Genomic DNA, 17943 nt, shown 5'->3' with positions numbered 1-17943 from the left:
CCTCAATAATTTAAATTGAATCAAGAATTTTTTGAGACACAAAATCTTTAAGGTTTTAATGTAACAACCTAGTGAACCATCTGACCTGTATGTTTATTTGAAGACTAAGGTAGTACTTGCATATGGGCTGGCAGGAGGAAAGGAAAGTGAATGTAAAGTAAAAAGTTCAAGCAGCAATACTAGAATTGTTCTTATGAGAAGAAAATGTGAAAACAATGAAGCATGGGTAATAGAGTCCTATACAATAAATAGTATGCATTTAAAAGGCAAGAAAAAATCATGGCATAAATTTGACTCCATGGAGATAGATTACTGGTTTTATCTGAAAGAAGGCAGTGCTTTAGACATACCTGGTATTATGAAACAAATGTGGAGTTTGAGGAAATATTAATCAATTTTTCCATGATCTACAAATGCGTATTTTTACAGAAGGAACTTTTTCTTTCTGTGTACAAATTAAATAAAAATGTATTTGTTTTATGCTAACAGTGAGTTAGGAAGTTAGAACCAGATAACCTTATACTTTTTTTTAAGTAAAAGAAATACCAGCTCAAATGATCAACTTATAGCCATGTTCTTGATAAAATTATGAAAATAACAAATGACATGATAGAGATTTTAAAATAAATTTTGTTTGCTGATCCCTAATCACAAGTAAAGAACATGGTCTTCTTTTGTCCTAATATGTTTTCCTTAGTTTCTGACTTTTGGCAACATCTCCAGGCAGTCAGCAGGGAATGGAGGGAAATTAAAGATATGTATCCTAATGTTATTGGAGGAGAAAATGTTGTTCACTTACTTGAAGTCATACAGTCTAGTCACAGATAAAAATCTGGTTTCATAACATCTAATTTGATTCTTACAAAAGGTGTGAGCATTCTTTGCTTTTGACAAAAACAACATGAAATAATTTGCATGGTAGATCTAACTTGTATGAGTGGTATACATTGTTCCAGGAACTACTCTAGATATTCGATGCACACCATTCTATTTTGTACTTATAATAAGTCAATAAGTTAAATATTTAGGATAAAGGGCTTGTTAAGGCTCTTCCTGCCAGTGAAGGGCAAGGGCCAAGATTTCAACTGGTGAACTGCCCACTAAAAGGATGTTATGAAGTCTCTAATGGTAATATGCATAATTTTGGAACAGAATAAATTAAATGGAGTAATGTTATTATCTGATAATTTTTGTCACTTTTCCATCAACCGATAAATGTCTTCTCCACAGAATTATTGTCATTTGACAAGTATTTTTGGAATTAAAGAGAACAATTTTATCATGGCTAAAAATGGATCAGAACTTGAATACATCTTTTTTTTAAGGCCCAAATTCCAATTCCTATCTTAATACAAAGAATATGAGGGAAAGGAAAGAAATGAAAGAACAACAGAAAGAATGACAGAGGGACAGAAAAGGGGAAATGAGGGAGGGAGGAGGTGAAAGAGAGAGAGAGAGAGAGAAGAAAGGGCCCAGGTAAAATCTGTGGTCATTATAAATATTTTTGAAACTGTTTCTATACATGGAAAGAAATGGGTACATTTTTCTGACAATGATATATCTATTAATATAGCTAATATATCTATATGCTATGTATATTCAAGGAAGATGAACAGGAATCAACAGCAATATTTGGCCATGAATGCTGAACACTAGGATATGCAGTCTTTGATCTTTGTCAGAGATAAAGTAATTAAACAAATTATTAAAGATAAAATGATTAGGTCGAGCATGGTGGCTCATGGCTGTAATCCCAGCACTTTGGGAGGCCAGGCACAGTGGCTCACATCTGTAATGCTAGCACTTTGGGAGCCCTAGGCAGGTGGATCACTTGAGGTCAGGAGTTCGAGACCAGCCTGGCCAACATGGTGAAACCCCATATCTACTAAAAATACAAAAATGAACCAGGCCTGGTGGCATATGCCTGTAGTCCCAGCTATTCAGGAGGCTGAGGCAGGAGAATCACTTGAACCTCGGAGGCAGAGGTTGTAGTGGGCCGAGATCAGGCCATTGCACTCCTGCCTGGGCGACAGAGAAAGACTTGGCATTACCCGCCCCCGTCCCGACCAATAAAAGATAAAATAATTATAATGGATAGACTGGCCATGCCGAGATCCATTTATTTTACATGGGCCCATTTCATGTGCATACATGAAATGATTTTTCTAGGCACAAAATACGTTAGTAGGTCTTATTATGAATTGGAACTATTTCACCCCAAGTTCCATGCCTGTTTTCTATTGGTTGTATGGCAGCATCCTGTCTTATTCAGACTCTAAAATGATAACAGAGTGATGTCATTTGGTACGAATTCATGTGCATGGGCCAGGTGTGTTAGCCAGTGTGCAGGTAGTCAGTACGTATGTAGCAGCCATGCTCTATTCCCAGTTCATTAGCTTGGCAGGTGACACGTTGGCCTCTGCTAGGATGCAAAATGCTCTTTCTCAGATTCCAAAGATTCTGTGTCAACTGTTATGTACCAATCATTGACTTCTCTCTGTGTGATGTGGGGTTAATGAGGAATGACAGGTTGCTTGTTTTTTTTTTTGCCTCAGTATATGGAAGCTGCCAAGCACACTTAACCCAATTGCCGTTATTTTGGAACTAACGTCTGACATATGGATCATATTTTAACCTATAAGTAGATATACACATGTTCGATATGAAGCAAGTGTTTACAAAATATCCCATGTACATAACAATGTCATACATGTTTATTCATGGTGGAATACACAGAATTGGATTTATAAAACATTAACTCTATGTTCATAAACTCTCTGCAGTTAACTAAACCAAAGATAGAAGCTTTCTAAAGGAGCGACAGAATACCTCTAAGGAACATGAGTGACTTTTTAGTAGTCTGATATAGAATGAAAAATGCAGACACAGTATTTAATAATGTGCTAGAGTAGAGACAGTGAATACAATCACCCTCCCTCCCCGGCTCCCCCGCCCTGCCATGATCTTTATTAGCTTTGTCCTGACAATCTGACCTTACTGAGCTCTCTCCAGCCCTGACAGCCACATAAAACCTACAAACAAATAGGGAACCAGTGCAGCCTTTTCAGATTTAGGATCATGTTCAAGCTTATGAATCAGATTTTTCTATGTGTGGACATGACAACTATGGAAAAACTGTAATTTAGGACATATTCTCTTTATCCTTTTATGTAGAATTTCACTTTAATGTGATGCAAATGACAGTAAGAAATACATTCAATGAATGTTAAAGCCTTCCCATTAAAAATTCTGTATGCATTTTACATTCTAATTCATGTACAGTCAAAAACCCTGATAAAATCACAGTGCTGATTTGACTGCTGCACTTATCGTATTAATGAGGATACTTTATGCCTTTTGAAAATTGGGATATGGTCCATTATGTGATTGTAAATGATGTGATTGTATCACATAAATTTGTTATTCAATCCCACCCCTCCCTTCAGTCAGCTTTGTATATAAGAAGATTCACTGGTGAGCCAGAATTGAGGATGGAAAACTGAACTGCAAATGAGACTTTTCTTCTTTTGTCTTTATTTCTGTTTATAGAAAGGAATATAATAAACATGCATACGTGTGTATGTGGGCATATATATATATGTATATATGTATTTTTTCTTACCTTTTTTTTTTTAATTTCCCTAAAACCACAGGGAAAAGCTGACCGAGGAAGTCAAAATGAAAGAAAGAAGCAGCCAGGACTGAGGCTCCCTGAGGTACGTAGCACTTTCTTCCACAGCCACGGAAATACGCCTTTTACTTTTTCCTGATTTAGGATTGTCTAACACTTGGAAGTCTTCCCTTCTCCCTCTTACAATAAGTGAAAGGTCTGAGAACTGTTGTTGGCCAAGGTTTCCTGATTTTTGGTTGCATTTGCATTCCTAAAATACCTACTTTTCTCTTTATTTATTTTTCTGTCTTGCCTACCTAGAGACAGAAACACCCTCCCTGACATCAAGATTTCCAAACTCCCCACATAACAAATTACAGCACTGATCACAGAAGCATCTTCAGAACTCTGAGATTAAAGCAAGGGAGGGGACCACTGGCTGTTGGCTGAGTAGCTCTTATGGCCTCGAAGGGCTACACATTTAATTGCCTCTTTAATGACGGTCCCAAGTCTTATGATTATTGGAGAGAAGCTCATGCACCAAAGGTGCTTTCTGGTCCTAAAGCCATGGCAATTATCATTTGTTGTCTGTACATCTGTGTTTTATAAATATTATTTTTGATTTTGGATTCCTGAGTATTTGTAGGCTGGCCTTTTTTTTCTTTCTTTCTTTCTTTTTTTTTTTAGTGTTGTTTCTTTTTTGAGACAAAGTCTCGCTCTCTTGCCAAGGCTAGAGTGCAGTGGTGCAATCTCAGCTCACTGCAACCTCCGCCTCCTGGGTTCAAGCAATTCTTGGGCCTTAGCCTCCCTAGTAGCTGGGATTATAGGCATGCGCCACCATGCCTGGCTAATTTTTGTATTTTTAGTAGAGACAGGGTTTCACCATGTTGGCCAGGCTGTTCTCCAACTCCTGATGTCAAGTGATCCACCCACCTAGGACTCCCAAAGTGGTAGCATTACAGATGTGAGCCACCATGCCCAGCCTCCTTTTTCTCTTTATTCCTTAAAAAAATGATCTTTTGTTGCCTGGAACCTGGAGTAAGTGATATTGCCCTTCACAGTAGAGCAAGCTCTGGTGTGAAGTTCATAGAGTTTGAAATACAAATGCCCAAGTTCTTGCCACTCATCTGGCAATCTCATATTTCTGACTCTCATTCTTGTTCACCTTGGTACCTGACCTTTAGGCCTTATGAAGCTCTGAGTTTTCTCAGAGCTCAGATGCTGTGGATGAAAAACAAAAATTAAAGTTTGGTCTCCGATATGTTCTAATATCAAAAATACAGTACCATGTTTCCCCTACTGTCTTCCAGGAGAGATGTCAGAGGGAATGATTTCCACATTATAGTAAATTTGATGGCACGTCGTTTATAATTTACAAATATTTACAATTATTGTAAATTTTATTTTTTAAGTAGCACATGGGAAAAGGTAAGTTTTTTGACTTACAGGGGGTCTTTCCTGATGGGAGGTAGGTTTTTTCTTTTTTTTTTCTTTTTTTTTTTGTTTTTTGAGATGGAGTCTCGCTCTGTCACCAGGCTGGAGTGCAGTGGTGTGATCTTGGCTCACTGCAACATCCGCCTCCCGGGTTCAACGATTCTCCTGCCTCAGCCTCCCAAGTAGTTGGGACTACAGGCACGCACCACCACGCCCAGCTGATTTTTGTATTTTTGGTAGAGATGGGGTTTCACCATGTTGGCCAGAATGGTCTCCATCACTTGACATCATGATCTGCCCGTCTCAGCCTCCCAAAGTGCTGGGATTATAGGCGTGAGCCACCGCGCCTGGTCTTTTTTTTTTTTTTTTTAAACCTTATTTTAGATTCAAGGCCAATAAGAACTTTATACAATCTTCTGGACAAAGCTTGCTACATCCTAATCTCTGCAAATCCACTCTGTTCTGTTCACCGCTCTCCTTATTAATCAGTTCTACAAAGCTGTACCCTTCTCAGTACTGTTACACACACTGCATTTTTATGTTTCTGTTTCAGAGTGGCCTTTTCTATATTTTTGCTTTGCCTTGCATTCAATTACCCATAGCTTGTTCTGTAGAATAGGATACTATCACTGCCTACATTTAGGCCACAGCACATTATGTCATCTGGATTCATATATTTTACTTCTGCCTCTTTTAGGAGGAAACTCATTTGAGAAATCTTGGCTCTGCCTTTGGGGAGGAATCATTTACCTTCTTTCATCTGGGCTGAAATTTGCCTCCTCATTTTTTTGTTAATAAAAAAAAGAAAACTTATTTACATCTTCTCAGATCCTATTAGTTAGCTCAATTGCCTAATTGTTGCAGTTTTAAGAAAGACCTAGTCATTTTCTTGCTTTCAATCCTTGTTGGTCTATTTCTTGGGTTACACAATGCTACATTCATGTCTGCCTACTTTCTTTGGGAAGCTTTTTCTGTTTCACTTTGCTGTGCAGCATCATGTGCATGGTTCATTTCCTTGCCACACATAGGAAATATGGCTAAACCATCCCACTACAAAAGAGTAGAGAGAAAGATATCAGGCCTGGCAATATCGCCCATCACCTTGACCTCTCTGTCTGAGGATAGGGGCAGGCTGGAATCTGTGTTTCTGTATGAATTTGGCCTGATTTTTCTTCCCTTTTTTCTTCTCTAATGTCTTAATAGTTCCTTAGAATGAATTTCCCTACCTAAAATGGATCTCCCCCTTTCTCTCTTGACAATGCTGAGTGAACCAGGGTGTGAGATATTACCCATGCAGTCCACTCTCTGAGAGGTATCGCTGGATGAAGCCATGCTGCTCATCTGCCATTCTGTACCCAACTGTGGATAATAACGGAATTGATTTTACCTGAGGAAAGACAAAGGAACCTCGGGCTGCTTTTTGCATTATTTTGTTCTCAGGTTATTCTGCTCTGAATGGTGAGATCTCTCACTAGAATATTGGGTCACATTTAGCTTTCTTTATGGCAAATCCCCTGTGTGGGAACTTCTGGCAATGGGCTGTGAGGTGTTACTATTCTGTGTTTGTGTGTGTGTGTGTGTGTGTGTATGTGTGTGTGTGTGTGTTGTCAAAGTATAACGAGTAAGTTTATGTTTTCAACTCCTCTGAATGCTTTTTCTTTTTTAAATGTGCTTTTAAGAAAGCATATCTTAACTTGGAGACTAAAACTTGGCTTTCAGATCCTCTGGATGGTGACTTTAAAGAAGTCTATTCTTGAATAAATTGTAATATGACCATAAATAAGCCTATCTACACATATTATAAGGGCAATAATGATAATAGCCATTATAAATTGAGTGCTTAGTACTTCTCATGCATGTTCTAATTGCCTCATGCTTATTAATTTACTAAATCCTTATAATAACTTCATTAGGCATACATTATTTTTATCTCTATTTTACAGATGCAGAAACTGAGGCACAGAGCAAGGGTAAGTAAATTGTTCAAGCCATATAAGTGGTAAGTGGCAGGTGGCCTTGGCTCCTAAATCTAGACTCTTAAATGGTGAACTTCTCTGCCTCATTGAGAGAAAAATCTACAATGTCTTGTATAGTAACCATCATGTGAGCAAGACGTTTTACAAATATTTTAAGGAAATGTTGATAAAATAATGTGTACTTATAAGTGATTTTATTTCTGTCACTCTGTGGTTTTTTAAACTATATTATCCCTTTATGTTAAAACAACCCAAGTTATCTTGAGTTATGTGGAGAATTCAGGAAAGTTAACATATAATGGTTGTCACCTTAAAAAAATCTGGTGTATTTGCTATATGAACCCTTGAGTTATTACTTTTATTTTAAATCTCTCTGTATTTTCTGTTGATTCTTATTGATACTTCTATTCAGGTGAGAAGGCATATACACCCACTGAGGCTGTCTCTGGAAAGTGTTGAAAGAGGGTCAGGTAGAAGTCTCAGTTTTTGCCTGTGCTTAAAATGTGTAACTATGAGAAATGTATTCCAGGGATGGCCTTCATAGTTAAGTGTTTACAAAGAAAGATATTAAATATATAAGGACCCATGGTCACCCTAACTTTCTGAGCATTGTTAACTTTGGGTCTGATTCTCTTAGCTCACTGCCTCAGAGTTGCCATGGATGTGCTTGGTAGTCCTGTGTACACACAACGAATGTATTGGATGTCTTGGAATTTTGAAAGTTCAGGGAATATTGGATTTTATGTATTATATATTACCTATTACTTGCTGGAGTAGTTTGCTTCTGTTTCTTATAGAGTTAAGAATAGAATTACTATTCTGGTAGTCTTGCACAAGTATGACCCTTTAGATTATGTGAATAAGCATCAAATTGGTGGCAAGGATTTACAAATTAGTACAAGTTAACATAAGTATCATAAAGCTTCGTGGGACCCCAAAAGAGTTATTTATGTTCAGCTCTGGCTCTAACCAAGTCATCACCATTGGATCAATGCATCAGATCAAGAATAAGTAGAGTCCCAAAGTCACACCATCCTATCAAAATAATTATCTATAATTAATATAATTATTGATCATGTAGTAGAAGTCACTGCCTGATGATATAGGGCTTTTAGGATTTCATGGGAATGCTTCACAACCTAATTATGTTTCCCTGGGAGATTATAATATAATTCAATTAATTTTTCCCATGTGCTTCATCAATCATTATGTGGATAGAAGGAATATCAGAATCTCATTTCTATGTCAATTCCTGAAGAATGTAGACAAGTCATTTCAGTAGAACAGAGCTGATTAGAAGATAGGGTTCCTCCCACAGGGAAATTATGCCCTATGCCACTTGTAATGCTGGTGCCACATTCTGTTGGTTTTGTAGTATGTAATGAGGATAGCTACAAAAATCTGTGATATCCCTGTTCCAGCTTATACACCAAAACAAATTGAGACCTGTATAAAATAATGTTCTTAGATATGTGAGGAGTTGTATTCCCCTCAGGACCTTGGTTTCTCTATCAAAGGAGTCAGGTGGTGGCTAAGTCTCCTTCTACTTGTAAAGCTCCACACTCTAGTTTTGTTTATGCTTTAGCTCTTTAGTGTTTACACTGGTTCGTCTCAAGGTTTAACATACTTATGAATTACTAGAATCTTGTTAAAATGTAGATTATGGTGCAGTTGGTCTAGGGTGGGTTCTGGGCTCCTGGTTTTCTAACATCTCCCAGGTGATGCTGAAGCGGCTGCTCTGTGAACCACATTCTTACTAGCAAAGATCTAAATGATGTACAGAGGTAAGGGGGGAAAGAGTAGCTCTTTGTCTTCCTGTGGTAATACATTCACCTGCTTCTGTCTCAGGGCTAGGATTCTTGACTTTCTTCTGCAGAACACTGAAACATGCCTCCTCTTTCCTGGCCCCACCAAGCAGAGTTTGGGCTTCAAGAAGACTGAATGCATCTGTACAGAGCACAATCCCTTCTCCAAGAAGGAAACCATGGGGCTTATCAAGAAACGTCTGTACTTTTACTGTCAGGCATCCTTAGCCCTGCTGAAATATGAAACAAATGAAGTGGAGTTTAATTTTAGGGTCTACAAATCTGTAATGTGTTCATCATTCCTGATGCCATTTTACATGGCAGGCTGGCGTTGTCAGACATGTTTTGTGAGGAGAGCTGCATTTGAGTTCTGGGTTAATGAAGCCTTCGCATACACCCTCCCAGGTCCCTCCTCTAATCTCCACTTACCGGAGAAAGAGATGCCACTTGTATGAGGGGTTTTCACTATTGGAAATGCACATCTCTTTTGCTTTCCTAGGGGCAGGCTCTTTGGGGGGATTTTCCCAAGCTGGACTGCAGGCTGGCTTCCCAGCAGAGGGCGCACTGCCCCAGTGCCATGGCCCAGAGCAGTTTCCTCCTCTTTTGGGTGGACTTCCCTCCCCACTAGGCTGGTTAGGGCTGAGAAGGAATCGAGGAGAAATGAGCTTTCAGCAAAGGAGGACATGAAGATGAGATTAAGGGAGAAAATCAAATCTAATCATTTCAGATCTGAATCAGTGACTTTTAAAATGAAAGGTCTACTTGGCTACTGTTAATGGCAGCTTTTCATAATTCTCAGCTATTGCAAAACTAACTTTTCTTTCTTAAAGCTTCTCTGAACCCTACATTGTCCAGCATTTGTATCTTTCACTTTAATGAGCTCTAAATAAGAATTACATAAAGAATTTTAATAATTCTCACTGGAAAGTTAATTAAGCAGCGAGAAGTCTTTGGAACTGTTACTCTTTCTGCCTTTTACAGACAAGTGCTTCTGTGGCTTCCAAGGAAAGAGGTCACATTTATATATATATATATAAAATGATGTGTGGGTTAGTAACTTTTTCCAGTAACAAATGACCTCCTTAACGAGCTGAAATCGTGAAATAAAAATCCACCTTTTTGTGGCCCACTTTCCCTGAACTCTACTCTCCACTTTCCTCAAACTTCTTTGCACAGGAAATGAATCCCCTGTAACTTTGGGGGGGCTCGAATATGTTGATCTCAAGTTCTCCAAATTTTTTGTTCCTCTATAAATCATACGGGCATGACCCAGCCCAGTCATTCATTTCAAATTTCTTTTTTCCTTTCTTGCTTTTTTAAAAAACAGCTTCTGTTTTTTCTCATTTTTGATAGATCCTACCACAAACTTCAGCTAGAGTAAGTGCAGACGACCGTAACACTATTCTCACATAGAGGGTATTTTATTAAGTCCAGCAGTTAAAAATGTACAAAGTTCCTTGTAATAATCCATTCATTCTGTTCTTGCCTGATTCTTGGAGTAAGCCTGCACAATTATTCAAATCCCAGCTTTTAGCTACAGCATACACCTCGCCATGGGGCTATGCCTCTGTAATCTTGCTTTGGTCTTGCATGTCAAATGGAATTAACTCCCATAAGAAATGTGTGCGAAGACAACCCAAAGTGTCTAATCCTGCTGCTGTCTTAAATTTCTGAAACTCTGAGCTGTCATCTTTTTCTATTGCTTTGTTGAAGTTCTCACTTATGCTTCGGTCCATCCAAAGCTGAAGTTTAGGAAAATTTGCATTTTTATATATTTTTTTCAGTTATGCTCTCCCTTGGCCTTTTCACATGTTCTCTTTGTAGGAGGATTTTTTTCTTCCTTCAGATTTCAAGACCATTTTATACACAGTGGAATTTCAACAAGAGGTGAATTCACTTTTTTTTTTTTTTGCCCCTGGGAGTATACAAGTTGATACACAGACACCACCAGTTGAAGATTCGCAAACCAAATCCAAACATATGTGAGGGTGTATGTGTGTGTGTGTGTGTGTGTGTGTGTGTGTGAGAGAGAGAGAGAGAGAATGTGTCTCTGAATGTTGAATGAGAAAGGGGAGAGAAGAAATAATGATATCATTATTACCATACCTTAACCACTCAACCTATCTAATCAGAAAAACTAATTCTGTCTCAATTGAATCTCAAACTGCATCATCTCCCTCATGAATAAAATGCTTGGTGAAATGAGCTTGGTTAGGTTAGTCTACTTGCATGTTGTATTAAGAGTAGATTAGCTTGATGAGTAATTTTGTACTTTCTTCCTTCTCTAGGGGTTATACTATTTAAAGATCTTGAATGCTGGGAAAGTCCTCTTCTTCTTCACCAGATCCTGTATTCCACTTAATCACCTTCCTAGACATGAGGAATCTAGACGAAGACTTAGTATCCAGAATGCAATGCAAGCACTTAAATATATGTTGAATTCCTATGAATAAGGACAGTGCGTTAGCTAGAGCATACACTTCATCTCTTTCTTTCTGGGTGACCTATCTTGTTGCCTCAGTTTACAAATTGTATCATTCCATCTAGAGATGAAATCTGGCCAGGTTTTAGTGAACTCCCCTCACAGCCTGTGTGTTCAGTCCAATCATCACACATGGTACATATTTTTAAATCACCAGTTATTCAGCATTGAGGGTTCCTTGAGGTGTCTCAACTAAGTGAGGTGTGGAAGGGCAAAATTGTAACTTGGTGTGGTGGATGTTTAATAAGTGGTAAACCGCAGCATTCTCCATTTGAAAGCTAATTAAGGCCACTAGCTGACCGTGCTTGTGCAGAAAACATATTCATGGTTTAGCCATGGAAACAGTCATAACAGCGCTCAGCTAAAAATAATGGGCTTAGGAGACATTTTCACTGATCACTCCTCAATGCTTATTTATTTATTTATTTTAAATATAAGAGTTGTCACATTTTTTAGGAAATACTCAGCAGCGCTAGCTCATTTTGAGACTTCAAAGTTTTACTTGTGCCACCATAGATACTAATATGAGAAGGGATGTTAGGGCATAACCGTGAGACCAAATTATATTTTTTAATGCTATATGCAGGAAGGTCTCAAAAGATAATCATCATTTTTGCTCTCTTGACTCTCTTTCCTTTTTAATACTGGCCTTTAATATATTAGTGATGTGATGACTTTTTGTCACAAGAGAAGTTAACCCTCTAGCACCTATTAACTTATTTTATCTAAATTGAGTTTGTGTTTGTTGAAGAGACCTCCTTTACTGACAGATGATATAATATGAATTACGTTTCTGTGTGCTCATTGTTTCTTCACAGTAAGAGTACTGTAATACAACAATATATTTTATTGTACAATATATTACTTTGGCTAATAGGATTGAAAAAACATCAAATGTAAATATTTTTTCAGCATCTGTATGGTGAAGTTAGATTGTCCTATCAAATATCTTAATGCTCTTCTAGGATCCAGCAATATTTAGTGTCACTGAATGAAATAGGGGATAGCAGAGTATCAGGCAGATGTGATGAAAGCATAACCAAGGTAAAGGGATCTCAAGGAGGCTGAAATGATCTGGGGGCATTGTTAGGCTGCTTGATTGCAAGTTGTTTTTAACTGAACAAGAAGAATTATGTTTGAAATCACTTTTGGGAGTGGACACACAGTAATCTTGGTCCATGATCATTTCAATTAATTTTAAATTAATTTCATTTGATTTGTCTTGCTGACATTGAATCATATTGAGACCACGTATTGCAAGAATTTACTTCCTACTCTCCCATTCATCCACACAGCAATGGGTCTCTAAGCATATCTCTGGGATAACTTTGAGCTCAAATGACACTTCAACGTTAGCAGGATTTGGTAGAGAAAACAAATTGGTGCAATGAGACATGTATTTTCCACACCTTCCAAGAGCTAAACCTTATATCCTGCATATGCCATCATTTAACCAAATAGAGATAGAAACATGGTCCAAGAGCCATAGGACTTCAGATCTAGATTTAGAACATTTTCCTGCTTAACCTGGCCATATCTGCAGCAGAATATGTTAAACAGAACTGACCTAGAACTGTCATCCCTACAAATTCTCACTTATGGCTCTTTTTAGCTTAAGACTAGATGACAAACATTGATCTCTGCCAGTATCAGTTGAGTTTCTCAGGCTCCATTTTTCTCACTGGCTACTTTAAATGAATACCATTTTTGCTGGTTTGTTCCTCTCCCTTCCCACTCTCCTTTCATTTTCGTTATTTGTTCTAATTTAATTTGAAATGCCCAGCATCTGACTGTAATCAGGTAAGGGGACTCAGGAGACTTCCAGCAAGAGCAGGTCTTCTGAAAAGGGTCTTTTGGACACAACAGAATGAGCCTTTATTTATTATCTCAGGGATAACAAAATGGGGAGTGAGCAAGACTGCGCGGCAGCTGTCCTTTCAAGCAGCAGCTAACTTCGTGGAACACTCCCGTCCCCAGGGTGTGAACAGACCGCCCCTTGGCTCAAAGTCATCCCGCTGTCCCTGGCTGCTGGTTCTCTAGGCCAACACAAACAAGCATAACAAAACATGCAGGGAAAGTGTCAACAGAAACCCGTTTTCTAGGAACCTGGCTTTTGGAAATGAACTGGATTTGCAGTCCATACAAAGGCTTGGCAAGGTTTCATTGGCCATGGCCACACACCTCACACTGTGACTTCTATCCATCAGGTGGGACATTTCGCTTATTACGCACATGTGCTCTGTTTCCTCTGAGATCCTCCAGAGAAAGGCCTTGGTTTCCCCATGTACCAAATGAAGATTACTGGGGAGGAACAAACACTGGAATTTGCAAAGGATCTCCTGGGTTTAAATTCTTGTTTTATAACCTGAGAAAATCACTCTCTCTAACCCTCAGTTTCTTCATTAATAAACTGGGGATAACAATATTTTCCTTTATAATCATGGTGAACAAATAAAAGAGAGAGACGTGTTATCATTGAGAAAAATATCACAATATTTAGACCAAGGTTAAGTTTGGTGTGGAGAGCCAATGAAACCACAGATGTAAAAATGCTTGAGAAATGGAAAAGTACTATAGACATGAAATATATGGTCATGATTATTGTTATTATCTTCAAGGAATTTAGTCATTTTCTCCATAACAGAAAAAACATGGTGATCCTGTCCCCACATTTATGCCTGGATCTATCACATCTAGAGGGTCTTCTGCTGCTTTGCACAGGGAGACAGCCCAGGCACATCTGTCCCTTCATTTCACAGAAGTGTAGCAGATAGCTCAGTTACAGACCAGGTAAGACGGCATTGTCCAGAGACTTTCATGCTGCAGAACTTACAGATATGCAATGATCTTGGGTATTTAATGTTCATGTGTTGTGAGTTCCCAGGGAGGGTTGAGAAAAGGTAAAAAATTCATGCTAGTCCATGGTTCAGTTCCTGCAAGAGGAAAGCATGATGAAATGGGATACTGAGAGCTCTGACCTATCAGTCCATATCCAGTGTCCAGCTGTATGATTTCTTTCAGGATGTGGAGACACTGGCTTTTCTATAGTTAGTTGCCGAATTATTTTTTGGTCAATGCAGATGCTTTATCCTGTCACATACATCTGCCTAAGAATGTGTGTGTATGTAAAGGAGACAACGAGACTCTTTAGGAAGTAGGAAACAGAGGTAATTCAGAGAAAGAAAATCATGAAAAGAAATGATAAAACCTATGGCTCAGGCATGTTTGTCTCTTTATTTCTAGCACTTAAGCGGGGACCTGATTCTTTATGGAATGTTGCACGATTGAAAATAACTGTGGAAGACTGTGACTGTGTTGTCTGTTTTTAAAGTAACACTCCACTCCTTTGAACCTATACAGAAACTATCGCAGTACCTTATACAGGGTGAACACACAACGCTTTGTGGTACCAGAAGGAACTTACAGCTGGGCGTGGTGGTGTGCCTGTAGTCCCAGCTCCTCAGGAGGCTGAGAAGGGAGGATGGCTTGAGCCCAGGACTTAGAGGCTGCCGTGAGCTATGATTGCACTGCTGCACTCCAGCCTGGGTGTCAGAGTAGGACCCAGTCTCTAAACAAAACAAAAGGAACTTGCCAGAATACGTGACACCCACCCTTAAAGTAAAATGAAAGGCCCTGGAAGTGTTGACAACATCTAGATGATGGGCAGAATATAACGAGGCATGCTTCTGGCAGCCTGTGGAGTAACCAGCACAGCGAGCCTCTTTTCAATGCAAGAGAAGGAATGTCAGGGACCTAAGCTAAGGCCCAGAAGTCAATTGACTTGCCTGGCATCCGGGAACATTTTCCAATTGCTTTCATAACACACGTCCACAAGCATCTGTGTGTATAAGGGGCAGTTGAGGGGGTGTGCCAGAGAATGGGGAGGCAGAAAGTAGGAGTTACATAAGCTCTGTGAGCCTCTGTGTCCTCATCTGTCAAATGGGCTAGAGCTTCATGAATCCCACAGCTGTGAGGAATGAGTGGGATAATGTAGATTAAACCTCATCCCAGTGTCTGGCTCAGAGGAAACACTCAACTAAAAGGTAGCAATTTTTATTAGAAGGAAACACATAACTCTTGGTCTTTGGAGAAGCCCTTTCTCTCTCCTTGCCTCCTCCTTCAAGCCTTTGAGGCACCTCAGTAGTAATTGGCTGCTAGGACTTGGAATCTATCTGTGGAGAAACAGTGTTTGTGAAAGGGCTCTAAGGTGATGGTGTGAGGCATTTGTTTGTGATCTAAGGGAACATAAGTTGCCGCTGGTGCTTATTGACTATTTCTAGCTGGAGGCACAGAAATACACAGGCACTAAAGGGTGAGTTACTGTTGGACGCTCCTCTCTGGACCAGCAGGGACTTGGAAAGCTCTTGGAGGATGTAGTGTCTTGCATCAATCACCAGTGACCCCTCTGGCTGAATACGTACAGGCAGAAAGAGGCTCCTAAGCCTCTGTTCTCCTTAGCTAGATGGATGGAAGATGAAATGCAGTCCCTGGAGGAGGAGGAAGTGTGTGTGGTGGAGGATTGACCTGTACCCTGGAAATCCAAGCTGATTCCTCCTTTCCAAAACAAATTGGAAATGCCTTTATTTTCTATGAGCCTATTAAAGCATATACATTTAATAAATTGACATCGTGGGAGACGAGAAATAGAAAGGAGGAGATGGGGAGAGGAGAGAATGGTCAAGAAAAATAATGCCCGGAACTACTTGTTTGACGAATGAATTAAAATGGAGCAAAAGTGGCTTAGGACTAATTCCAGCATTTTTTAAAAGTGTATGTTGAGATGGATTCATGCTAGGAGCAGAGGTGTGAGGTGTGGTATCAAGCCGGCTGATCCATTTTAAATAACTTCCAGAAAAATTTCACGTGCTTATGAAAAATTTCATTGAATATTAATTCACCTAAGAATGCTAAAGATTTGGCTAAACCCCATAAAAGCTAGGAGTCATAGAAAAGGTGCTCTTCCAGGATATGCTAATGACGCTCTAGAAATAATGCTTCTGTTTTTCAGAATTGTTAGCATATATCCAGGGATTCTTCTACTTCCTCCTCCCTAGTTGTAATTTCTCCTTTGGTCAAAGAAAAGGAAGGCAAGCAAAGGACTCCGTAGGTAAAAGCACACCTTTGTGCCTCACATTTTCTAGGTTTTCTTTATGGTCCAATGGCAATCATTTTAATGCCTGTTTGAGAGCCATCCGTACTCAAAAAGCCTGGCAGGAAAATAGTAAATCTGTGAACTCAACATTATTTCCCATGGTAAGAATTTTTCTTTGCTTCCTTTCTGTAAGGCCTAAGACCAGTACATTGAATCCCACTCCAGATGGATGTGTTACATAACCATAGCCAGGCACGTGCAGTCATCCCAGAGCTGACTGAGCCACAAAGGTGGATCACTCAATACAAGCCTGACCCTGTTGCTGCCAAAGTAAATCCAGAAGGCTCGGTAAACATCTGTTCATGCACAAATAGGTCATCACCATACACGCTTGAGCTGTGAAGAGCAAGGAGAAAGATTTCTTTCTCAGAGTTACCAGGCCTTCTCAGTATTAGCTCACTTTGGGGGGACAGCATGTGAGCCTCAGGGGCTTGTGGTGTTTTGGATACACTTGAGGATTCCCTTCCTAATAATAATAATTAGCATTTATGGGAGGCACTTGGTAAGTGCCAGATGCTGTTGAATGCACTTCACTTATATTAACACGTTGAAATCTGTCAGGAACTCTATGAAAGAGAATCTTTTATAAACCTCGTTTTATAATAAGGAATTTAAGGCAAAGAGAGGTCAAGTATTCTCTCCAAGATCATAGAACTACCAAGTAGTAGAGGTGGGATTTGAACCTATTCTGTCTGACTCCAGAGTATATGCTTTTAACCATTATAGCATATTTTTCTGGCGTAGGCATACACTGAAGAGACTGGAAAGTGAAGATGCAATTTTTGTCAAGGTATTATATCCCTTTAACCTGGTGGGGGCAGGGAGGGTTTCTAAGGAGATCTGAACTTATAGAGTAGTCTTAGACTTTCTCTGTCTTCTGGGATCTCAATATCCTGTCAAACAAATACACAAAGGACCAAAAAACCCAAATAAACTCTAGAGACAGTTTGCAGATTTAAATAAGTTTTCCTAATTAGGAACCACTTCTAGCACAGCTCTTAACAATATAGGTAGAAGAGGTGGCCGTAGGGTTCACACCGGGAAGACCAGTAGCTCTGAGGTAATTTTGGCAATTGTGAAGGAGGTCCATTGCACTCAGCAGCAGTAAATGACAGAGAAAAATGTCAACCTGAAGGGGTGTACCATGTTGCCTAAGGTGTGGGATTGAATTTATAAAATTGCGAGCGTTCAAGAATGTCGCATAAGGACTCCATTTGCTTCTGTTTGCAAATTCATTCAGGAAAGGCTTCAAAATTTATGTTATGAGAAAATACAACATAGTTCCTCCTCTTACGGTTTCCTCCCCCTCTTCTCCCACCCCTTTTTCTTCCCACCACCAATACCACCATGCATTTTTAAAGTCCTTTAAAGTTTTCAAAGTGCTTTCATACACATACTTCATTCTTTATGTCAGGTCAGGGCAAAATTTTATTGCATTTGGCCAAAGGCCATTTTGAAATTTTGAGAGAAAAAAGGAGATACGA

The 17943-nt window shown here is 39.2% G+C and overlaps 1 protein-coding gene across 3 annotated transcripts in view; it reads left to right on the top strand.

Annotated features, from left to right (window-relative positions):
• LOC117979156 (uncharacterized) overlaps positions 1-17943 on the top strand; it is an 830677-nt gene that overhangs the window by 590348 nt on the left and 222386 nt on the right. For all 3 annotated transcript variants that reach the window (XM_055107910.2, XM_055107911.2, XM_055107909.2), the window contains 2 exons: positions 3654-3716; positions 6988-7014. In XM_055107910.2, coding sequence (XP_054963885.1) covers positions 3654-3716; positions 6988-7014 — 90 coding nt within the window. The remainder of the gene's footprint in view (positions 1-3653; positions 3717-6987; positions 7015-17943) is intronic.

The sequence above is a fragment of the Pan paniscus genome, chromosome 12 (assembly GCF_029289425.2).
Source record: "Pan paniscus chromosome 12, NHGRI_mPanPan1-v2.0_pri, whole genome shotgun sequence".
Taxonomy (NCBI): domain Eukaryota; kingdom Metazoa; phylum Chordata; class Mammalia; order Primates; family Hominidae; genus Pan; species Pan paniscus.
This window is presented reverse-complemented; position numbering and strand designations above follow the sequence as displayed.